At 37.1% G+C, this 26,800-nt stretch overlaps 1 protein-coding gene across 4 annotated transcripts in view; it reads right to left on the reverse strand.

The window, feature by feature from the left end:
* LOC149795728 (mitotic checkpoint protein BUB3-like) overlaps nucleotides 1–22,651 on the reverse strand; it is a 36,714-nt gene extending 14,063 nt beyond the window's left edge. The window contains exons 1-3 of one of the 4 annotated variants that reach the window (XM_089965632.1): nucleotides 22,537–22,651; nucleotides 19,581–19,778; nucleotides 13,408–13,477 (exon numbers count right to left, since the gene is read on the reverse strand). In XM_089965632.1, coding sequence (XP_089821758.1) covers nucleotides 13,408–13,477; nucleotides 19,581–19,778 — 268 coding nt within the window. In that variant the 5' untranslated portion in view covers nucleotides 22,537–22,651. Of the gene's footprint in view, nucleotides 1–13,407; nucleotides 13,478–19,580; nucleotides 19,779–22,210; nucleotides 22,323–22,414 lie in introns of those variants that run through there. The other 3 variants (XM_089965631.1, XM_089965630.1, XM_089965633.1) reach the window with 3 other exon arrangements.
* Nucleotides 22,652–26,800: the final 4,149 nt, after the last annotated feature.

The raw sequence follows: 26,800 nt of genomic DNA on the forward strand, positions 1-26,800 counted from the left end.
ATTTTACCAACGACATTAGTTTGTCTCGTGCGGCAGAAAACGCCCTTCCGGCAACATCTCCAATGGCACTAATACCCTTATCACGAATAACATCAATAGCCTTCATTCCTAATTGTTTGGCTAACGGCGCTACTTTTGGAGCCATTCTTGTAAATAACCCCGCAATGGTGCTACCGAGACCATCTCCATAGTACGCGCGGTAAATAGGCAATCGCGAGTTTACCACGTAGACGAGTACTGGTTTATCATGGTTGTAGTGTATGATCATCCTTATTAAAAACACCAGTTTTCCAATTAATCATCCACGAGTTCGTCTATGAGCGTTCGATATACATTAATGTCCATAATACCGCCTGCAAATAACCGCTTGCAAATATCAGCGGCCTCATTGATTATTTCCGTAGAGTTATTTCCGGCTCGTTTTCCTCCAATTAGTACTTCCAGCCGTGATATATCACTGAGAACACTATTAGGGCAGGTAACGCCGTAGGATTCTTTACCAACAGGGTATCCTTTTCCTTTTTTTGGTGTTCTACTCTTAACTTTCTCGAGGAATTTATCGTAATCGGGATCACCACGATGTGGTAATGCTTCTCTATGTTTACTCGCTAAATACACTATTCTTGCCCAGTTCTCCGTCGAGGTTATTTTTTTCTTGTAACCTTCATTGATATACTCATCTCGAATGCTCTTAGTTGATGTTGTAGCAACAAAATTAACTAATTCTTCATCGTCGTCGATGTCTCTAATTTGATCTATTGCGGACTTTTTAAGAACATTACGGGGTATATTTCCCTCTTTCTTTTTTTCTTTCGATGTTTCTTCGGGTGTTTCTTCGGGTATTTCTTCTTCTGGTTCTTTCGCAGTAGCACCTAATTCTTCCTCGTCGGCCATTGTAACATAAGGTTCTTGTGGTTCGGTTATAGCGAGTGGTGGTGGCCTCCGTGTTGTAGCAGCCGCTATTTTTGCAGGGAGTGTTTCTAAAGACCTTTTTGTTTGTTTTGTCTCTGCCGCTATCTTTTCAAGCGCACCAAGAACGGGTACAGTTGCCGCTGTAACATCCTTAGTCGCTTTAGTTACCGGGGCAAAGAGTTGTTCGCTTCCAACAGTAAAATCGGTTTGCATTTGTTGTCGCGTTTGAAGTTTCTCTCTCACCCTGTCTCGTAACGGTATGAACTTTTTAAGCGCTGCTAGCCGCTCTCTGGCTAGCCGAGTAGTAAGTGATTCACCTACCATTATTGTAAATTGATCCGCAATTTTCTAATTTTCCGCCGAGTGTACCATCGGGGGCTCCACGGAGTTTTCGTTTATAATCCTTCTAATGTTTTTGATCTTACTAGAAATCTCCCGGCGTCGTTCATAAACACGTCCGAGTTTTTTTCGTATTATTTCAACGGCAGTGAATAGTCCAATGAATGCATTTGCGTCATTGTGGTACAGGTTCTCATTAATCGTATGTTGTAATCGTTTTATAAAAAAGTACTCGCGGGCCAGGGTAAAACGCCCCCGTTTCGACTGTTCGTTAATAATCTCATAATCGGATAATATTTTTTCACTGTCGAGACCATCAGATAATTCAATTCCTTGATTTTTTAATTTTGAAATCTCAGTTAATATATTATTGATGTCTTGGGAATCCATATTCTTATAAACATCTTATTTCTAATATCAAAAATTTTAATAAAATTTAAGTTAAAATTTAATAAAATTATTTGGGGTCATTTTTGACCCCGTTTTTTGTATGGACAGTACAATGCCGTAAATCTCCACTCGAGTGTTGTGGCAGATTACAGGCATACATGGACGGTACAATGCCGTAAATCTCCACTCGAGTGTTGTGGCAGATTACAGGCATATACATATACTTAATTAAGGACATTCACATCTTGGAACCCCAAAGCATACATCTCCGGGAGGGAGGCCTAGGGTGACAAACGTCATCGTAGACCGCCCAGAAGATATGCTTGGGGACATCACTACATGTACTTAATTAAGGATGAAATGATTGATGGATGATGGGACGGCACAAGACAGCACAAACATAAAACGGCGGGGCGGAACTCTACGGCCAATTCAACCAATCAAAAGCAACCCAATTAAATTAACCCGGTTGCATGATTGTGAACAAAAGACAACCACACGCCCGGGTCAAGAGCGTGGGTTAGTTTTGATTAGTTGAATTGGCTTTCGAAAGCCCCAGTCTTATAACGAGTCATCTTGTATATAAAGTGACTAATACAGTGGCGTCAGTCACAAGGTGTGTGTTAATTTGAATTCCCTTGAATCGTTAAACCCTTAAATACTTATTAATGGTGTTTCACGGCATTTAAATGAAACCAAATATTTGAATAAAACATTAAAAAAAAGAATACAGCTGTTAGATAATAGCGTGTATTTCATTAGTTTTCATCGTAAAATGATTAATTAATTGCAACATTAATTGGACTTCAAGGGACATAACTCTTGTCATGCGACGCTATCACAAAACGAGTTATCTCCCTTTGATGTTATATATGAAAATCGAATTCTATGACTCGTCTTTTTTGAGATCGCTGTTTGATATATTCGTTCTGCAACAAATTGTATTGAGGCGATACAAATGTCAAAATATTTTCCTGCCTCATTCATGGAGTGAAATATTTTTTCCTCGTAAGTTGTTGTATCAAATGACTTTACGGGTTTTGCTTTCTTTGAGTATTTACCAGTTTGGCCTTTTTTACTATTTTCACTCTGAGAGATGGCTTGCAGATTACACAGTCTGTTATTTTGATAATTAGAATCAATGTGATCAATAACGAGACTATCTTTGATCAATCCGTGGAAACATTCATAGATGATTCTGTGACAGAGATATTTTTTCCCTCCAGCAGTAAACATTAAATACCCGTGATTGTTTTTCCATCCAACCGGCTTCTTCAGTCTGCGGTTTCTAACAATACCGTCGCGAGATGCCTCGTAATTGACGAGCAGGGGGTGCGGCTGAAATTCTTGGTCCATTTGTATAATAATACTACTTGTCTAATTTATTATTTGGTTTAATTATGAATCTTTCAACGTAGTCTTGGGGGGTTTTGATGACGGAGTCAGCGGTGGGGTCAATGACGGCGTTTTTAATTCGTTTGTCATAATAGCGTTTTAGTTCCCTGTATCGCTTTCCGCCACAATTAATACACAACTGGGATTTTCCTCTTACACCGACGTGGCAAACCAAGCACGGTAGGGGGCCAAGAGAACCATTACGAACGCTTTGTAAATGATATCCGCAGAATTCACCTCTACATGATTTATTGCACGGGGTTGTCGACCCAATCATCAACCATTTGCAGTGATTCATTATACTATATTCTTTCATTTAAATACTTGTTTTAATTATATGGATGAGTTCGAGAGATTAGCAGCAATTAAGCCCCGGAAAAATATTAAGTTCAATCTCGATAGAGTCCTCAAGGACACACCAAAAGCGTTAATAAACGATAGAACCCTGTTAAATAAAATACGCGATTGTATCAATGAATTCAAACGTGATGGTGCATCTCATAGTTGGTCAACATTTCGAATTGATGGCGTTGTTGATGCTACCATGAACGACAACCGCGCAGCAACGATAATATCACAACTTGACGGTAAAAGATATTTCTTCAGAGTAAAATTCATTGTCCGGGTGAAATCAGGCGATTGGATCATACGTGATAAATTTGAACCAGTTCTCAGCGACAAGAAAACAGTCATTGTCAGCCGCGACTCCAAGCCGGGGTTGTTAACCGGAATTGACAGACCATACTATGAACGAGCGTATCCTGAAACATCAGTTGTTTATGGAATATACCCGTTAAATAAGAAACCTGATATCGGAAAACTGAAACCGATGAAACAGTCAACGGGGATAAATTGTGTAGCAGAACGAATAATAGAACATTTTACAAATGCATGTCGAGGAAACAAATTGACTGATTTACGACGTAGCAAAATCAACCAGTGGGAACTAACCGTAAAAGAGCGTGGAGCGACCATCAGCGACATAGCGAGATTAGAAACGTCGTTGAGATTTCCAATAACCGTTACAACGATAACCGGTGAAGTATTATACGAATCAAAGTACAAATCAAATGGGGCCCCAATCAAAATTATTGATCATAACGAACACGCATGGACGCCCGCGATCACAATATTTCCACGGGATAGAACAGTAAAGTATATCCCGGGGGAATTTTTAGGAGAGGACGGTTTTCTCGCGGAGAGGAAACTATTTGATGCTATTGCTTGCTTGTGTAAAAATGACCCTGTATCAGTGTGGTTACTTCGCAGCGCTGAAAACGACATGGATACCTTTGATCAGTTTGTAAGACCAAACGGCGAATTATATCGCACTGAAGCATTTCACAACAGGATGAAAAAAACCGCCATGGAATTTGAAGAGCATGATGAACAACTGCTAACAAATTGTTTTACGATTCCATCGGTTGTAGCTCATGTTGCAGCAAGGAAAAATGCGTGGAGACCAACGCGCAAGGAATTTCTACCGGATGTACAATCCAGTTGTTTGGAATACTATCACGGTGGACTATGGAACACTGAATACAACCGCGACGCTATGATTTCGGTTGATATGGTTGCCTGTTATCCAGCGAGTTTTCTCGGGTATGGATCCGCCGCTGAGTATTTCAAACGATTTGGACACCCCAGACATGAAATGACTCGTGTTGCTATTAATGGACCACTGCCTGATTTTGATTTAACCGGATTCGCTCGCATAGTATCATTTGAGTTCGCGGCAGGACTTCATCGCTGTTGTTATATTTGGATCGGTAGACACATGGCTGAAAAGAAGTGGTTGCCAATAGCGCTGCTACGGTATATGATTGATTGTAGCATGCTAGTTTCGTTGATTGTCAGTGACGCGATTATATCATACCGGGCGCAGACTGAAGTCTGGTTACCAGAACCGGAGCGTCTAGATAGCATAATTGACGAGTCCAGAAAAAACATTGATGCCGACGAGGAATATATCATCGAATGGTCCAGGAGGATATTTAACCAACGAAACAGAGAGGCAAAAGATCTCGGTAGAAGAATAATTGGTAAGTTTACACAAGGTGGAAAAAACTGCGATTACAAACGATATTGCTCACGGCTGATTATAGATGACGCAGAATATGATTTCGTAATCAAGGACGCAGTGGCAAAAAATAGATACGTGAACTGCAAAACAGCTTTCTTGTCCAATGGAACAAGGTTGGGTACAGTTGTTACCTACAGCGACGGAGACAGCCCGGCGTATCCACATTTGAGGGCGTCTATGCTGGGTTATGCCGCTATCAATTTATTCTCGATGATAAATAGATTTCCCGATACCGCGGTTAGAGTAGCCGTTGATTCATTTTATGTTGACGTAGCGTATAAGGAAAACGTAGCCGAGTTTACTAGTCCGGACGAGAGTTGGGGTACATGGAGAATTAAAAATGAAATACGACGCGATTATTCCCCGTCAGCAGATGTCACCGTTGAGAACAACTACTTACGCGGTGATAAATTGTCAGAATGGTCTAATGCACCATCGTGTTCTGATCCAATTTGTAGACACAAGACGGTTTATTTAAGCGGCTGTGGCGGGTCAGGAAAGACGACTCGGGCAATTGAATTATTTCGAACGCGGGCAAGTATAATCGTGCTTACACCGACCCATAGACTAGCGCGAGAGATAAAACAACGAAATGTTGACGCCGTTACTTATCACAGCTTTTTTCGATACAGCGGCGGTGAGTGGACTCCTGATCGAATGGGTGAAAAATTTATTCCCGACATTATCATCTGGGATGAGATATGTACTGTTTCGTTAGATACTTTACAAATGTTTCTTGAGTGGTTGCTGCGCGCGAATACAGCGGTAATCATGTGTGGGGACCATGGCCAACCACCACCATTTGTCGGCGAGGGTCCACATGAGTGGTTGAGCGGGTTCGTAGACTATTATGAAGAAACCGATACTGATTACCGAGCACTTGATGAACAACTGCGCGAGGTTAAAAAACTAATCAGATTACAGCCGGATAGAGTTCAGTGTGAAATAATCCGCGAGGTGATTCCGGAAACGCCGTTGAATGAATTCTGGGAAACATGGAGACCAAACGATTTGATTGTAGCGAGTAGAAAGATAGTCAGAGACACACTTCAGCGGAAGTTGTTTACGTTGCATAAGGAAAAGTTTCCAACGCGTCCAGTGCCGTTATGTTATAGACCCGCGGACACACGGCGGCAGAACATTGAAGTTGAAATTCCAGCCCCGACAGCGTCGGGGACAAAAAAACAAATTCTCGTGCTGAATGATATTGTGCTCGTTGATATCAGCGTCGTCGAGGACGCGCTACGTGCTGATAAATCCCCGTGGACGCTAGGATACGCAACAACAATACATTCCTCGCAGGGACTAACCATCACGGACACAATTGTTTGGATAGTTGATAATCGCATCGAATGGTCGAATCTAGTCTATCTTGCAGTGTCCAGAGTACGAAGGATAAATCAGCTTCGAAGAATTGTTATTGACGAAGCCACCGACGAAGCCGGCGACAAAGTCACCATCGATGCAAGCGTCATTGATAGAAAACTCTCGGGTTACCGCCAACAGGATAAAAAAAAACAGCGGCGTTTTGATATTGATGCCGAATTAATAATCTCGCTACGACAACAACAGAATAATCACTGCGCGAGTTGCAATTGTATAATGAGTTGGCGTTATTCGGATAAAGACACTCGCCAATTTACCGTGGATAGGATCGATAACAGTCTCGGTCATGTCAAAAACAATGTGAGGTTGACCTGTCTTGAGTGCAATAGACGCAACGGCGCTAGTTAAGACCACGTGGGGGCAATTGAGTATCGTTAGGTATCACTTGTAGTTGCTCGCGTGTAAATCCGCGCTGAGGAGCAGTTGAATCCAGTCTATAGATCGGTGGTCTACCAGTTGATCGTGTTATCGTTGATATGTTATGTGTGGTAACACTCCAAATAGGATCAGTAGCTCTTTTTTTACCGCCTTCAAGCTCTCCTGGTTCATACAGATATCTGACAGTGACATCGCCGAGAATCGGCTTGGAAACGCTATCTATTTTTGATCTTCCGGGTATATACTCGTATTTAATCGCGTCGCTGGGCTTCATGTTGATTGCTCGGGTAATCTCGTTATTTAACGCTGCAATTACACCTGGCAACCTTTTAACCCATTCACGAGATCGTTTTTCTTGGATGAATTCCTTCGCGTATTGATATCCAAATAACCGTTCAGCGAGAGTCCGATTGAATCGTTCAACAATTGCCTGATCACGATGTAGCGCAGTATGACCTCGTCGTATCGCGACGCTATGATGTTTCAGCGTTGATAAAACAGCGCCGCGAAATTCACTACCGGGATCAACTTGTAATAGATTTGGCCAGCGCAGAGGGCCTCTTCGATAAATTCTTTCAAACGCAGCGGCTACTTCAGTTGCCGACTTTGTTTTTAACGGCTCCGCTTGTTTGTATCGACTCGCAACATCAACTACGGTTAGCGCGTATTTGTAACCGTTGTCATGCGGCAAAAATAGTATATCAGCCTGATGAACTTCATTAGGCACGCCGACATCAAAGCGAGAGAAGTTGATTTGTTTAGGCGGTGGTAGATAAATTTGCCATATAGCCTGTTTGGATAACCAATTAGCCGCAGTGGTCTTTGTTACCTTTGCAGCGCTTGCAAGCTTACCAATTGCGGCCTTCCCCTTCCAGTATCCTCTCGGAGAATAATAGATGGAATCCATCGTTTTTCTTGGATGATTGTTATTAATTACCAGCGCCAATCATTAATTTACCTTTCATAGCCGATTTTACCAACCATGAGGCCAATTTTTCTTTCACGGATTTATCAGGAATAGCATTTAGCGCGTGAATTAATTTTACATCCGCGATATGACGCTGTTGCAGATCGCTACTTTTGTAAGCAACATCATGAGCATGACACGCCTTATCGATAGCGTTTATTGGATACTCACCGGGTCGCGGCTGATTTTGATCATCGAGTCTAATATCTAATCGTGTTCCGGGGCCACAGTAGCTATATCCTGGGAGGTGTTTTTCTCCTGGATACTTTGCCCACGGTGTTCCGGGGAGTTTTGCCAATTTGGCTGCAATATCACCTCCTCGCTTTTTTTTAAAACATCCCCGGGTTTAATAGAAATAAATCTAAATTTCTTTGTACCGCATTGTACACACTTACCAGTAAGCGCCGATCTGTTATTTCTTGTTGTAGCGGTTGTCATATCATTTGTGCCAGTACGCACTCTACACTTCACACAATATAGATCCATAATTTATGTATAGAAATATGAATATAATTGATTTTTCGGCGACTAAAACAAGAGAACCAGTTAAGCATGTTGCAGCGTTACCAAACTCGATCCGGATGATTATCATCGGACCATCTGGATCCGGCAAGACGCAATTGTTACTCAATTTAATAATGAGATGGATGAAGTGGGATAAGTTGTATTTGGTTGCTCCTAGCGTAGATGATCAAAGATGCTACGAGGTGTTGAAAGATTTCAACGAGAATGCATCAGCGATCGCTAAAAAAAATGTCATCGAGTTTATTACAGATATCAATGATGCACCGGGTATTGATGATATTGATGGCGACGTTAACAATCTAGTCGTGTACGATGATGTTATGTTAGACAATCAAAAAAACCCAGCTAGGATATTTTCCAGAGGCAGGCATAAAAACACTGACGTGATATATGTCACTCAACGATACACTCAGATTCCAAAAGTAATTAGAGACAACTGTAATATTCTTGCTGTGTTCAACGGCGTTGATACACACACGCTACGAAATATTTGGCAGACATGGTGCGGCGGTGACATGGACTTTAATGTTTTTCGAAACTTTTTTAGTCATGCTCAGTCGACCCCACATGGATTCGTAACGATAAATTTACATGATCCTCGGACACGATATCGTATCGGACTTGACCAAATATTCGGTTAGTTGTAAATAATTTTCATTATAAATAACCACTTAGCAGCAGAGGGGGCGATGACATCGACGCGGTCGTCGATGTGCTTACCGGACGCTGACGACGCTGGGGATCGACGCGCAGAAGGTGTTAATTAAACCAAATGACGACGCGACGATCCCCCAACGACGTCGTCGTTTTTTTTTTTACCAGCGCTGACTACACCGGATCCGCTGAGTGCAGAAGTAATAATTAAGCAAAATGACGATTGGACAAAATGTCGGATTCGCCCCCTCTGCTGCTTCTGTGTGCGTGGGTTCGAGTCTCGGATTCAGCCAATGTGGGTATGTGAGAAAGCTTGCCAGTAGCTTCTCGTGGGTCGGTGGTTCTTTCCAGGGTTTTCCTGGGTTCTTCCTGCACCATTAATACTGGCCGCCATGTATAGCCTATCGTGTGCTGAAAAATGGCGTTAAACCCTACAACAACAACAGCATCATGCATATACAAATCAAAGCCCCTGTAAATCAAAACAATCAGAACTTAAAGATCTACTGGTAGCCTATATAATGTCTGCTCATGAGGAGTATCAATGACAAGAATTTCAAGATGGCTGCCATGGTAGCAATTCTGCATGCCAGATAGACACCATTTTCATTTTCATATAATGCAGACCCAACCAATGAAAAAGCTCATTACGATATGACTATCCAATCATAAGAAGTAGCCATAACATGATTATATTGGATGTTTAAGCAGCACGATTTTCAATTAGGACCAGTCTGACATCACAAGTTTTCTGGTAAAAATCCCATGTGAATATAACTTTCCATTCAGAAGGAGTAGCAACAACACAATTTTCAAAATGGCTGACACCACAGACATACTGGATATCAGATTGGCACAATTTGTATTTAAGACCAACCAGACATTTAAAAAAAGTCTTTCTGCAAATGCCTTAAGTTCATAAGGCAATCCATCCATTGTGGCAGCCATATTGGAGGTCCAAGTGACACCATATTCAATTAGGTCTAACTGACCATGGGATGAAAGTGTGTTTGTAAAGTTTAATAGTAATCCTTTATGCATTTAAGAAGAGTAGCGATAACAAACTTGTGCTGACAGATGGATGATAGACAACAGGCCATCCCATAAGCTCTTTTAGTCTATGACCAGTAGAGTTAATCTGGTGGATCTATATCATTGTGCATGAAAGGATGTGTCAGGTGCTATTCTTGTAAGTTACGTAACGGACCAATGACACCTTTGTACTATTGGGCAGAATTGTCATATACTTGGATATAATGTAGCAACTATGGCTTGGCAGGTTTAGAAATGAGAAACCAAATACTGTGTAAAAATACAGTGTACAGTGTAAAATTCCAAAGGTAACCATGTTTAGTTTACCGATACTTTCTTTGTCAGTCAATAAGTCTCACTAAATGAAATTCATTGGTAACTAGGTCTAATTTGCATATTGTTTCTTTCTTAGAGAATCGATAAAGATGTCACAGACTGTATTTGTTACACCTCAACTGTCTGAAGACTACAGCACTCACAGAACTGAAGTGTTCATCAAGTGACAATGATTTCCAACACAAAGCAGTACATTATATATGGATTATTAAAACGTATAGATTCCTGGACAAGGAGATTTGTAATGCATTCACTGTGTATGAGCCTAATACTTTTCCTTTAAGTGTTAGTGACATGCCACAGTTTGGTTCTGATCAATTGGATACTTTTATCGCACATTAAGGTAAGCCAAGACAGAACAGTGATGCTGACCAAGTAATGAATTGGGAATTCTCAAATACATTGTACATCAGCAGCTGAATCACCGACAAAACTAGTTTCAAGGAAAGGACAGTACATGAATGTAATTCAACTGATACATATTTCAGTTACTTTCAGTATCAATGTTGGAGTGTGAACATTGGATTTTTGCACCCAGATCTATCAAAACTATGCTGCAGTACAGGCTGAGTGTTCACACTCCTGATGAACTTGCAAGAATAAATCTTGTTAGTGTTGACATAAAAGACTTGCTGATGTCAGCAGTCAGGAAAAATTGACAGAGATATCTGTATCAATAAAACAAGCAGAATGTTTCATCAAAGTGATGAACTGTGAGTAGATTTAAATGTGGCAACATTATGATTGCTGACAGAAATACTGTGTAAATACATTTTGTACATGAATCCCCCCCCCAAAAAAAACTTAGAAATCTATAGCAAATCATGAGAATAAACTTAGGTTTTCTGCAACTAACTGATAAGACCTGTGGAGGGATCAAATAATTGAAAAAACCAACATAACAATGCAAGCAACAGATTTGTGTCCATCAAAATGTCAGGCTGAACTTGGGGAAAAAGTTAAAGATTCCCGATACATATAAAAAGCGTATATTCACTTTTAAAAAGAATTGTTTTTCTTGTCCATAGGTCTCTGGGTAGTAGCGCAAACCTTAAGTTTATCCCTATGATTTGCTATGGATTTCTCCACAAGATGTTTTTAAACAAATTTTAGGGTGGATGAGTTTTTTTAAATTTGCTTTTAAACAAAACATATTTAAAGTGTTACACCACTCCATGCTTGACACTGGAAGTACCTGTGGAATTTCTATCAAACTAATGACATTCAACTACCATCCTTTTTGTTAGTAATTCAGCTGCCGACAGTCCTCTATAATTGTTGTACAAAATGTAGTTGACAATCACCCTCTCCTTTACCGCAGCATTGATGATTGCATCACTGTCCCCACTTAGTTGACTGTATTGAGTGATCAAATGTTCATGTGATCATTACCAAACTGTAACTAATATTTTTCAAAAAAGTATTAGGCTTAAACACAGTGAATGCATTTCAAAATCTCATGGTCCAGAAATATATAATGTACATTTGCATGAATAATCAAACCATATTGCAGCGGCTTAGAAATCACATGATAAACAGATCTTTCTACCTCTTTTATGTGACCTGTCACATGTGACTGTAAGAAACTCAATGCAGTGGGGTCCCAGATGTGATGTATCTACCAGGTCCTCAGCTCCCAGCGATGGTACACACCTCAGTATAAAATTCCATAATAATGTGGGCTCATTTTAGGGAATCTATGTACAGCGTTATAAAGAGAGCATGCTGTAGTTGTTAAAGTCTCATTTTTTAAAATCCCAAGGGTGCTTACGAAATCTGGGAGAAATGGATTAGGTTGGAAGTGTTCAAAGCAAGCTCTCTTAGACTTTGTTTTCAATCTAACACATGATTAACGGGTCTATTCAGTTGTCTGATGTCTGTTGAGTAGCCAGGTGTCAGTGATTTCTCCACTCAAAGGAAGATAAACAGCCTTTAATAAATAATCAATGCATAATGTTTGCTATCAAATTTGATTAAATACTGCTCAGTGGTTTTCAAAGCTATTTAAAGTTTTTGTTTTTAGTAACGTAGTGATATCTGACGGTGCACCGGCATTTGTATAAAGGTGAAAGCTATTGATGCCAGGATGCTTTAAAATTTTGTTAAATTCTTCTAAGTAGGTTTTTATGAGTCAATGAAGGTCTCTTTTATTTTTCCATATTGTTGGGCACACTTGATGGTGCATTGGCATAATTTGTACAAATCCGAAAGCCATTAATGCTCTATGCATGATTTTTAAAAAAAAAGCTCATGTGGTTTTTGAGAAGTTTAACACATTAACCCCTGATGATGAGTTTATGTGGCAGGAGGTAGTAACCTACTGTCGAGCTCTGTAGCGTCAAGGTCATGCATGATAAACTAAAGTGGGTGGTATTATAGAAGGGTAGACAGATGTAGCTCTACAATGATACCAAATAATCTGGAAGTTCTAGTTGCACTACAAAATACAGCAGGAAAAACCTAATTTTTTGGACCAAATTTTGTTCTACCCAAAATTCACATGTGGTCGGAATCAATTTTGTGTACTGATTTTAGACATTTTGATCTCAGATCTAAGGCAGACTGGTATAACTGCAAACAGACAGATGAACCTTTGCAAAAAGTAGGAGAAGATGGGCATCTGGAAAATAAAGAGTGGTCTTGATGCGAAAATAATGGGTCTGTTAAGAAAGAAAGAAAAAAAGAACACCAACTTTTACCTTTCTGCTCATGCACAAGCCAATAGCCAAGGAAAACCCATGCTCCTAACACAACTAGGCATTATATTATTGGAAAATCACCTGGAAGTTGATTTATTAGGATTTATTCAGAAATCGCTTTCAAAATGTGTTTCCTACTCAAACTTTGGGTGAAAACGACAAAAACCTTCAAGAGTTAATGTGTTAAAATAGCAAATGTAGACAGATTATGGGATGCATCCTCATTTTACAATTTAACATGCTCACACATTTTTAAGGCAGAATTAATTAAATTTAGACAGGATTACATGAAGATCAGTATAACAATATACCTGAGTTGGTGTTAAAGTCGTAGACCTTTAGTATGTTGTCCAGCCCTCCACTATAGCAATGAACAGCATCCTGTTAGGGAGAAAATTAATCTCTAATTTAATGAAATGAGTTTTTCCAACAATTATGATCATAAGAATGCTAAGGTCTTCTAAAATATCGGAAAGAAGATTGTTAAGGAATTGTTATAAGTGCTTTTCACATCACACAATAAGCTTTCCCATTTACCTTCTTTAAAGCAATGATATGCCATCTTTTGGGATTGTCTTCTTTAACAGCAAACAGGGATTCTGTAAAATATCAATGTTAACTTGTTCAAGAGCCAAAAGATTTTAAGATATTAAACTCCTTAAATAGATCTACAACACCACTGTTGATTTTATGTCCATTCAGAGAGACATACAGCATATTTTTCTTATATGGCAAATAACATACTGTACATTCCCCTTCTCTCAAAACTTCTGGAGCAATGAAAGATCAGAAGATTTCCTACACATCTCTGCATTTCCAGCATCAATACTGCAGAATGTTGACACCAAATTTTGGTCCAAAATATTTTTTATTTCTTGGTTCATTAAAGAAAGCTTTGCCTCAGAAAGATCACATTTTCTGGCAAGTTGAAGCAATTCATCTTTTTTCAAAAGGTCAAACTGTTCCTGGGTAGAATTTGAAAGAAAGATCTCCACTTTTGATGAAATTGTAAAAAAGCTAGCTGATTTCACTAAAGATTTCTAAAATGTGAAATAATACTTAGGATTTTTTTTTAAATCATGGAGAATTTAAATTTAAAAACAGTTTTCTGAAATATTTTAGCCAAATTTCATATATCCCAATGATGAGTACCCCAATTTTCTTGTTACGAGTCTAGGCTCTTACAAAAAGTAACAGGAAAAAAATGAAAACAAGCGTTCAGAATTTAACAAATAATTTATTTCTCTAGAATAATAAGTGAAAAATGAGAAAAAAGAACTTAAGGTTTTATGAATCAAATCCAAAAATAATCCAAGAATTAAAAACAAAGAAATCCTAGTAAAAAAATTCCTGAATGAAACTGATTTCAAATCCCGATGAAATCCAAAATGGAAGACGATGATGTCTGTTGTAACCTATGAAGTGCTGAAGTGTCAACAGCATCATAATCTTTTATTATCAGGTACTTTGCCTTTTTCTGAGAAGTCTTTTTCTAATGGTTGTTCTTATTCATGGAGTTCCTCTCCAATGTGTAAATTTGTCATCAGACTTAGTCTCAGGACCAGTGACAGTTGTGACAGTTTTTGCTTTACCCACTGAAGTTATTCATTTATTACTAGGCAACGACCTAGCTGGAGACAAGGTTGTGGTTAATCCACTTGCAACTGAAAAGCCTTGTTTGGATCTGAAAGTCAATCCTATTGAAAAAGAATTCCCTGATTTATACCCAGCTTGTGCAGTTTCTAGAGCTATGGCAAAGAAAGCTCTTGAGAATGATGTTGATCAGGAAAGTATTCCTTTAGCTGTCACATGTATTGGTCAGGCTTTTGATGATTTCACTCTCACACCTTGTTTGGATCAATCAAAAGGTATTGATCACAGTGATCCTCTTTTAACCACTTTTCTTTTTATTTTAATCAGGGTGACAAATGACAATCACTTGTTGCTGAACAGGAAAAAGATCCAGAGATCTTCTGTTTGTTTCAAAGGGCCATTAGTGAAACTGAAGCCATTGAAGTACTTGTCTGTTATTTTATCAAAAATGGGATTCTTATGAGAAAACGGATATCTCCTGAGGTACCTGCTGGTGACGAGTGGTGAGTGAATTGTAGTTCTAACATCGTAGACAAAATTGTACAGACAGGAAATACTAAGTCTGGCCCAAGAAACTCCTTTGGCTGGTCATTTAGGGATTCAAAAAATTTATCACAAGATCTTGAATAACTTCCACTGGCCAAAATTTAAAAGTGATGTTTGAAAATACTGCAGATCTTGTCATACTTGTCAAATGGTAGGAAAACCCAATCAGAAGATACCTAAGGCTCATCTGCAACCTATTTCTGCATTTGACAAACCATTTAGCAGATTAATGGTAGAATGTGTTGGTCCCTTACCTAAGACCAAGTCAAGTAAACAATACTAGTTGACCATTATGTGTGCGTCAACAAGATTCACAGAAGCAACTCTTTGAGGAATATCAAATCTAAAACAAAAGTAAAAGCTTTGATAAAGTTTTTTTAAAACTCAATTTAGCATTCCCAAATCTCTCCAGACTGATTAAGGATCAAATTTCATTGCTGTAATTTTCCAGCAAGTTATGTATGAAATAGGCATCCAACAATTCAAATTTTCTGCTTATCACCCTGAGAGCCAAGGAGCCTTAGAAAGATTTCACCAAACTCTGAAAAATATGATTCAGTCATATTGTTTTGATGCAGGCAAAGATTGGGATGAAGGCATTCATTTACTTTTGTTTGCTGTTAGGTAATCAGTTCAAGAATCTTTAGGAATCACAGTGTTTCCCTTTATGCACATTTGTGCATCAGGGACGCACGCTGGAGAAAATTGATACACACAATTTGTTACCATGCGGTTTTTTGACGCAAAGGATTTTCATAATATGATCACGATTTATTTAATACCCAATGCATAGCATGATGGATGGCATTGTATATACTTCGCGTATAGGCACTGACTGGTTCCCTGCTTTGTTTGCTCCCTGCCTTGCGCTCCTCTGTTTGTATAGCAAAGTGCAACGCAGGGAACATATAAAACAATGAACCAGACTAGCATAGGCAATGTTATGACGGAGTAGCTTCCCCTAATCTCCCGAGCTTCTCACGATTTCCATCGAGCTCAGCAAGCTGTTCTAGATAGCTAACATCAAGCCTCGTTGCACTAGAAAGTGATCTCCAGATTAAAACGTCATGCACTAAAAACATTAGCGAAGAAAGTGAAAGAAGCAGAACACATAAGAGTAACTGTGGATCTAACTTTAATGAAAAATGGAGAAAATTATTCCCTTGACTGGAATATTCATTATGATTACCAGTGTGACTTCTGATCGTGTGATTGCAGAGACTGCAAAAGTGAATAATCCTTTCATGACAGGATTTTAGAATTTTTAAAAATAGGCCCTCGTTCGCCACAAGATATCTGGAGAACACATTATAACCTAAGACATTATTTCACAACATAGAAATCAGTAAACTTGCAGAGACAAATGCGTTATTTGGATTACAAAGTCAGCGGGTCATTGCAGATTTTGTTGGTTTTTAACTTTTACTGCAATAAAAGAAAGATCTTAAAGTTCAAGTGTAACTTATTAGAAAGAACATGAATCAGTATCCTCCTTGATATTTGGATAAATGTGTTCTAGGATGAAGTACAATGAAACCAATGATAGTACACATTTGATGAAAGGCAGTAAATTAACTCCCATTTGGTTAAAAAGATTTATCTGGCTTTTTGTATTGGCTTATATGTAATGTGTTGGGCTATTATATTGTTGAGGAGACTGTTAAAAGTATGACTTTAAAAGAAAAATGAACTAATAAAATTATTCTTTGAATGGACAATGCATTTGTTTGTTAATTGTGCATGTTGGTGTATTTAAATGTTAAGAGAAAGAGAGAGTTTGTTGTGCAAGTTGCAATATCCTATTTCAAGCTGAAAAAGTACGAGTCGTATGAAAATTTGTCAGTACATTTTTGACCCCCACATTTTTTATTTGACCCCCAGTTTTGACCCCTAGGGTTTTTTTATACCCTCAATTTTACACCCCTGGGGGATACACTGGAATCAGCCCCTTTGAACTAGTTTTTGGACATAACTGTGCATGGACCATTGAAATTGTTAAAAGAAAAATTGCTTTCTAATGAAAATACTGAAATGAATCTTCTCGACTGTGTTTCCAATTTTAAGTATAAGTATAAGTTGTCAAAGTCTTGAGAGGATAAAAGAACTAATCTACGAGTACTCTACTCAGTCAAAAATGAAAATAAGGTATGATAAAAATGCAAGGAAAAGGAGTTTTCAGCCTGGCGATAGAGTTCTGGCTCTCTTGCCCATACCACAAAATATTCTTCAGACCAAGTATTATGGTCCTTACACAGTTGACAAGAAGATTTTTAAAAAGTAAATGACTGAAATTATATCATATACTCCTGGGAAATGAAAACAAAAACAATTTTGCCACATAAATATGTTAAAGGAGTGTGTTGAAAGAGATGGCCAGGCTAATCATACAATTACTTTAGTTGTACCTGTCCCACTCAATAAGGGTTTAAGGAAAGGAATGCAATCACACTCTATTGATTTTGGAGTAACAAATCTTTGGAATTCAGAAATTATGTATGAATAATCTGGACCAGAAACTTTCACATTTGCAACAACAAGAAAGGAATGAACTTAAACAGTTATTACTTGAATATGAGCACTTATTTCCAGATGTTAATATAAGAACAAACAAGATTTACCATGACAACAACATCCATACAGGATGAACCCTCTGAAACAGGAATGCTTGAAAAAGGAAATTCAGTATTTGCTGGAGAATGCTTTCATAGAACCCAGTAAAAGTGACTGGAGTTCACCATGTATACTTGCATAATGACTTGTGTATGGGATAACAGTTAAATAAAAACTCTGTGTGTGTGTGATTTGAATTTTTAACGTACCCTTACCAATTTTTCAGTCATATCGCTACAATGTCTATAGTGTGGCAGTTTATAGTGATGTCTAGCACTGGGGCATCATGCCGCAGACATGTAGCATGATGTAACACCCACTCACATTATCCTGACACAAGGCCGACCAGTCCTAACACTAACATCTTAATGCTGAACGCCAAGCGAGGCAGATATTAGTACCATTTCTGTAAGTCTCTGGTATGACTTGGCCGAGGTTGAACCCACGACCTCCCACATCCGAGACCAGTGGAGCACATCAGTTCATAGTGAGCGGTCGAATAAAAACTGTATACTGCACAGAGGACATTTTTATATGCACAACTTTAAACTAGTTAGCGAGAGTTATCGCACATCACTGGTCTTCAAGATACAAAGTTTGCACGATTCTGGTATTCACAAATATTGGTAGTATCTCTGACATTGTATAAACCATATTAAAGAAACGAGGCTGATTAAGTTATGAATTTTACAGAATTTAGCTGGATTGTCTGAAGGACATCTTAGGATAAGGTGGGTAGAATGGTGGACACCAAGCAGGTAGCAAGGGGAGTTAACTTAAAAGAGTTGCTCCCCTTCATCTATATTTTATATCGACAGAAAGACATTTTTCATTTTACAAGTGGGCTGGATTCGGAGTAGCAGAAACTTATCCCTAATGTAATGTGATCAGGTGATGTATTTGACAGAAGAATTCTAAGTAGTGTGTGTTCTTGTTGTTGTTGTTATAGGGTTTAAAGTCATTTTCAGCACAACATAGGCTATACATGGTGGCCAGAATAACTAGTGGAGAAAGAGCCCTGGAAAACCCTGGGAAGAACCACTGACCCACGAGAATCTACTGGCAAGCTTTCTCATGTACCCATGTTAGCCAAGCCTGAGACTCAAACCGACAAAGACAGAGGTGACAAAGCAATGTGTGAGAGAAATGATAATGAACAATTTCACCAAATAATATCTTTGAAAATTTTACGATTTATTACCCAAAATGGGCAGAAAAAAACCCCACATTTGGCATCAATACCAACCACATATCTCACTTACAAAATTTATAAAACCCTCCAAGCAATGTTGGGTGGGAGAAGCACAGACAAGTTTTGCCATATGCAGACAAATAGACCAACTGATGGGGCAGTAACAATATCTTCATCCTCCATGGAAGTGTTTAGGATAATGATAAATATTTCATTTTAGGATAATGATAAGTATTATTCTTCAAAGAAGGCATTGAGGACACATGACAGTTGATGCATAAAATGCACATTTTACAGTAGTTCAGAAACACAACTTTCAAGGTCCCTCATGTGCTGTAGATAGTACGGTGCAAAAGTTGTTTAAAATGTTGTAAAATCCATACCCGGTATTCAACTTTTAAAAACTTCTTTTTTAATCTTTCTTAATAAATTTTTTTTGCACAATATGTTACATCCGCCAAAGTGTAAGATGGTTTAATGTGCTTCAAAGCATCAAAATTGATTGCAAAATAGGGCTGAAAGTTAAATTTTGAAATCTTTTACCTGAAAACAACAATCCAGAACAGGCGCAGGGTGATTGTATCTCATACGCAGATGGTTTGCTACCACATCATACAGACAGACAGATGTATCCCAGGAAGACACTAGTAGGAACTGACTGGAATTGGGACCAAACTTCACTGCGGAAATTCCATCTGCTGGTGGATTGTTCAACTGAAATTCGTTTGGTGTCTCTCCCATCTGAAAATAGATTTGCAATCGAAACAAGTTAAATTGGCCTAATCTGTAATGAGGTTGCTGGTGCTTTTGAGCAAACTAACCTTGTTGTCATGAAACTCAGCAAAAATGTGAAACTTGTACTCAAAAGTCCAAAATGAAAAACCAGAAATTGTACTGAAATTTGATGCACATAAAAAAATACAAAGTAAAAGATAATCCTAAAATGTTGATAATCCTGACTTTGCTTTGAAAAAGTGACTTTGCTTTGAAAAATGCCAAAGGTGGCGACAGCTATATTTTTTATTCTGAGCATGAGTTCAATTGATTTGCTGGCAGTTTCATGACAATAGGGTATATTGTTTTCCTAGTGAGTGAGCATAATTATTTAGCACTAAATTGGATAGATGTCTTATATAATGTAATAAATTATTCATGTCTATTTTAAATTACATTTTTAAAAGAATAATTATATATCAAGGCTATTTAAGCTTTAACTGTTATTAAAGGGTCAGCAGTTTTTAACATCTAGATATTTTTCCATGATAGATAACAAGAGATTCTCGTGGCATTTTATTTTAGAAATAAGGCCTGTCATACCATATTTGGATGTTTAAATATATCTTCATGTATCCCCTAGGAGTACAAGATTGAGAGTAAAAAAATCAGAACTGGGGGATAGTCCTGAGTGAAAACCAAACTTTGGTATCAAAACTAGGGCTCATATTAACTATTCAGAGGTCTCTGAAGCACAGATGAGGGTAAAGGGAACACTGATAAGTTATCAAATGCATGCCATATATGATGTATTTACTACCATCTGTTTATCATTCCCAATAAAGATGCAATGTCCTTTTATGGCATATCAAACAACAAGGCTGAAAATGAAAGTAATCAGATGAAACAGTATGGCAAACAATCAAAAAGAAAATATTGGATGAAGGTAGATGCTATTTTAACACATATTTCTTCAATTAAATTCACCAAATCTGGTATTAAATAAGAGGAGTATTTGTTTCAGTATATGTCTTGAACATCTTAAATTTTTTTGGCAATATGCTATAAAAGTGCCATGTATAAATCACAAATGGTTGCCCAGTTGATAAATATAGGCTTGTTTTAGTACTCTGTCCACAAAGTTAGGGTACTAATATTAGTACTAGACAGCACCTGGTACAACTGATTTCATCAACTGATCAATTAAAATATTTAATTCTTTGAGATTTTTGTATCTGAGAAATTGTATTCTACGATTCATTTACTTGTGTAAATACTCAATTAAATGCCTATTGTTACTCAGTACTGTAATAACTTTTTAGTCATTTCACCTAAAAATTAAAACTACAGTAGCGGAAACAAATTCATTCACATTTTAAGGCTCTAAACTTAAAATTACCTTTCCTTCTTTAAAAATAAACATACATTAAAAAGGAAATAATTTTGAAAATGAAGCCTCAATGTCTTCAAGTTCAACAAGATGCATTGTTATATATTGGATTATTGTCTCTCAAATTCATGTAGGATCTAGTCCTACAATATAAGATACATCACCAGATATTTTTGTTCTGGGGGTGATGGGTCTTACTGCCTAACAGCACTGTGTATCGTGTTTTGATGTCAACTAACAGTATAACAAAAGTCAAACTTTCAGAAATATCACACACAACTGGCAACTGATAACGACGCTTTCCTACAAAGTAAAGTTATAATGGGTTTTTTTTCAGACTCTACTTACCCAGATGTCTTTTCTCAAATAAATTCAAATTCTCACAAAAGAAATGGAACTGTTTTCAAGTTTTGTTGGCTTACATTTCAGTTAGCTGGAAAGCAATGAGAGCCAAATGCTGAAATCAGGTTAAGTTGAAATATTATTCTTTACAAAAACAAATAAAAATATATTATGCCTATTGGTACTATAAAGCAACGTTTCATTTCGTTCAAAAAACATCCGCCAAATGAACCTACTTAAACATACTTTGGTATACTTCGACTACTGTCGCATTGCAAATAAATTCAAATGTATGTCAACGGAACATGTAAATGCATCCATTTGCGAGTGACATATTTTCATTCCGCCAGGATAAAGACAGGACAGTAAGAATATTAATTACACATAAATTAGTGGAAGAGTGTTGATATATGCTGCCAAATGTGTTAGGTATTCCTGAAACTTTGATTACTCATTCCGATGTCAATGACATCGGAACACGCTATACAATCCCGCTATATGGATAGTAAGACATAGCGCTTAAACAAAAACAGCATGTACTATGTATTACATTGAAGGACTAATGTAGGATCCATACAATGTAAATAACTCAATGCTAGCTACTTAAAACTCAAAAATCTTTTTCTTTTTTCAGTTTACATTGCTTTATATAAAAAGAAAGGTTACTTGACCACCACAATAATTTATGCCAAGTAAAGATCACTGTTTAAAAAAAAGAAGCAATAACCTAGAGGAAAATAATCAGTTTCAAAATTTCCTCAGATTATCCCCACTGCCCGTTCTGACGTAGGACCCTATCTATTATATTATAAAAGCGACAAGATAAGTAGCTTTATATTGGAAAGGGGGAGCACCTGACGATCACAATAACGGATGCCAAGTAATGATTGCGGAAATTTGAAATTATCGAAATTAGGGATAAGTGACATACCTTGTGTGTACTATTGAACTATGTCAATACTTCTATAGTTAACTAGCTACTATATCGACAATGAAACAAAATTACTAATTCTTTTATGATCTTCCTACAAAAATTGTGAAAGCCTTCTCAACTCGTGAATTTCATCACAACAATATACAAATTGGCGGCTGCCGGTTGAGTAGGGTTCCGTAGCTCACATTGGCAATAGGAATCAAAATAGCTCTGCTCAGAACCACGTAACATTTGCGCTGTTAACCCATGGCCATACCTAAACGAGCATCGAAGCAATATTGAGTCCGGTACGAAAGACATTATTCAGGATTATACTTGTACTTATTATATTATTATTTATTATTATTACTGTTGTTATTATTGTTGGTTATGACCACACTGCTCATTAAAGTTAAAAATATTATCATTGGTCAATTATTGACAAGGGCAAAGCTATTGGGAGCTTGTACTGATGTAGGCCCTTTAATCATATTTAAAGATATATTTAACATTTAAGAAAATACCTTTTACTTCTTTACTGATTTGGCTTAATGAAATTGAAAATTTTCTGATGAAATTAGGTAGGATCAACTGCAATAATTCAAAATCTAGGCAAAACTGACATAAAGTTTTCTACTAATTACCTGAATGGGAAGTGACTATATAACTTAATTCATGCTGACGACGATTTGTTTTAATTTCACATTACTTTTAAATTTACAGTGTACTTATTCTTCTTGCTTTTCACAATATAGCAGAATATCATCATCATCATCAACATCATCATCAACAACAACAACAATACCAACATTAACAATTACTGATATTATTATTGCTGTGTCTTCATGTATATTTTATTTTATTTGTTAATCTCCATATAAATCCTTCATAAGACTGGTGGCTAGGTTGGCATTTATATGAGATAATTTATGTCTCATTTGATCCAATATTTTAATGCTTTCGTTTTCTAATTCTGATCTCTATATGCGTACTGCAGTTTTTAAAAAAATAGTTATAAGTAAAGTGATTCTACTTATATCTCTGAGTAAACTATTTTTTGTCAAAATCTACAAATTACATGAAGGTTTTTATTGGATTAATTTTTTAATAAGAGTACTGAGTGTCGTAACAGTTGAAGAAATAAAAGCTGTAGATGGGAAGAAAACTAAAGCAAATAATATCATCAACATAAACAGCAGTAGTAGTAATGGTTGTAGTTCTCATGTACTGACTCGGAATTATCTTCGTGTGATTCATTTTCGAGAAATGTTCTTTCTAATGCTTTTCATAGTTTAGTTTTTCATTCCAAATTGTGTTATTTCTACCTGAAACTGGCCCTCTCCCCAACCCTCCTCTTGTTGAACCTACCACCTTCATTGTTATTAGTATTTAGTGCTTCGGCTTAAATTTTCAATAAAAAAATAAAAAAATCCGCAAGTGAAAGAAAAGTAAATGTTAATTTTCAATGGCTCACTAAGAGTTGGTGCGAAGGGGAGGTCCGCCTCAGGTGACATCCAGAAGGAGAATTGAAATACCAGTACAATTTTTCAAACCAAATGCAAAATTCGTCAAAGTAACAGTTATTTCCAATTTGCTTATGACAGCACTGTATTATTTAAAAAATCTACTTGCAAACATAATATTTTTGTTGTGTGTTCACATTTTAAAATTATTAGGAGGGTGGGCAAGGAATGATCTGCCTGAGGTGCCAAATACTTTAGGTATGTCCCTGTTACTTTTACATTATAGAGCGAGTAAATTAAAGAGCTTTTATTATTTTGTATCTGCTATTAAATTATCATTTCCTATGTTGTGCCTGATGTTCATATTGTATCCCTGCAATATCAAACACTACCTTAATAATCTCTTATATTTGTTTTTCATTTTGTCAATGAAAGTAAGGGGTTGTGATCAGTGAATACAATAATCGGAGGAGCTAAAGTAATATATGTTGCAAAGCTAGTATTTAAACCAAACATTCCTTTTCGATTGTGGAATAATTTCTCCAGTGCTGAGTTAATTGATTTAATTGTTTTTAGCATACAGACATAGCATGCAGGATGATCTACGCCGTTTTTGTCTTCTTGAATCAATGCTCCACCAACCCAAAATCACTTGCATCAACAGACATTTTTTATGATTGACTGAAATTTGGAGCTGAAAGAAGTGTGTTAAGTATGCATCTTTAAGATATCAAAAGCCTCATTAATAATTTTCAGACCAATGAAACTACGCTTTCTAACTCAACAAATTGATCAGGGGTTCAGCTGTTATGGAAACATTGGATTAAAATTTTCGATAATATCCAGGAATCGCATCAGCTCCTTTTTATTGATATTCAGAGGAAATTCAGAGACATCCTTCACCTTAACTGCAATAGATTTGACTTGTCCGTGTCTAACGAATGTCCCAGAAATATAGCATAAGCACGCCAGAACTCACTTTTACTTAAATTATTTGTGAAATGTGCATCATCGAGTCTATTAAAGAACTTCCGAATCGTCTCGAAGTGATGATCATTCCAGGTGTCGTAGTGTATGATGACGCAGTCGATGTAAGCGTCACAAATTTTTATCTAGACCAGACGTAATCATGTTCATTACAAGTTTAAAAATACACGTCGAACCTTTCATCCGAAAACGGCTTCGCTTTATATTGATAAAGTCCGTCTGCAGTTAAGAGTGCCGAAATTTCCTTTGCCCTCTTCGTCAGTGGTATTTGCCAAAATCCTTTTGAGAGGTCTAATTTAGTCACATATTTTGCATTTTTAAATTGTATATATGCAGTATTCAATTCTTTGCAATGGAAATTAACGTTTTGGTTAAATTATTCACTTTTATATAGTCAGTCCACATGCAGAAAGTATTATATGGTTTCGGCACAAAAAATAAATGTTGAACTCCTATCACATTTACTTGATTCTATGAAATCATTTTCCAGCAAATATTGAATTTCTTTTTTGAATCATTCCTGTTTGAGAGAGCCCATCTCACATTTCAGAGGCGTACAATCTACAATTTCAACTTCGCGATAGATTTTATTTGTTTGTGTAGGAACATCTGGAAACAAGTTGTCATGTACAAATGATAGCTGTTGTGATTCACTCTTTTTTGTAGCAATAGATGTGAAGGTGTCTGGCTCTAATTATTCAATAATATTTAATTCAGAATATTGGTTACGGCAAAGTCACTACATTCCAATTACATTACATTGCTTAAATCCCCAGTGTGGGGACAGGTACAACTAAACTGACTGCATGATTAACATCTTTATTAACATAGCCCTTTAACATTAACATCCCAAGAGTATTAGTGAAGTAATTTAAGTCACTTATTTTCTTTCTAACTTTATAATGACCATAATAGTCAGCCTTAAGTTGACATGGATGTATGGGCAAGAGAGCCAGAACTTCGTCATCAGGCTGAAAAAATCTTTTGCTTTGTAAATTTGCCGTACCTTAATTTCAATTTTGACTTGGTCTTTAGGTAAAGGACATCTCTTGATCCTTAGGCATTGCAATTTAGCGGTTTTAATATTAAATCATTGTTAACAATAGTTGGTTCCTTTGTGATGTACCTACGCTCGTTTCTTTGAAGTGATGCATCTGTGCTCAGAACCACAACGTTCTTACCACTATCTGGCGCAGCACAAGTTGATGCCAAAATAAAAATCAGTATAACAATTGTGATAATAACCATCTGACACTAACCACCAGTAAATTTAAGTATTATTCCTTATTTTAGACAAAAGCTTATCACGAGGGTATATAGTGTACCAATCGATCAAAGTCTGTTCATTTTACTGCAAGTACCCTTATTACATCCGAGCCTAGAACCAACATTTCCTGGTGTTAGAAAATTGCAAAATAGTCAAGGTCCGATTCTCATACATCTAACAGAGCAAACGGCAAAAGGAATAAGATATTTATTGCCTTTTAAAAAATCACATCATTTTCCCAATCACGTGCCGATACCATGTAGAATACTGACATTTACTTCAGGGATGATAACATCCTCGCTGGGAACCAAAACAACTTCCTATATGAAATATATGCTATAGGTAACATCTTTTTGTTAGGATATTTTAAATTCTGTGTGCTGTATAAATCAACAAATTTCATACTGTTCCTAATTTTCATGTTTAACTGCAATCAATGATCCCTGGACCTGTGCTATAAAGTACCGTATGAAATTAACATGCGTGCTCAGAACCAACTTACATATTTAGGTCTATAAATGTCTTAGTAAAATATGTTAGGTTTACATCACATTTGCAGACGTCAAATTATCTTCATGTATATAATTTAACATCTCTTGATCCTTATGAATTTTAATTTAGCAGCTTTATTCTTAAATCATCGCTAACAAGAGCTGATTACTATGTAAGTTGCCTATACTCGTTGTG

The sequence above is a fragment of the Sinohyriopsis cumingii genome, chromosome 7, assembly GCF_028554795.1.
Source record: "Sinohyriopsis cumingii isolate HCF-2022 chromosome 7, ASM2855479v2, whole genome shotgun sequence".
NCBI classification, from domain to species: Eukaryota; Metazoa; Mollusca; class Bivalvia; order Unionida; family Unionidae; genus Sinohyriopsis; species Sinohyriopsis cumingii.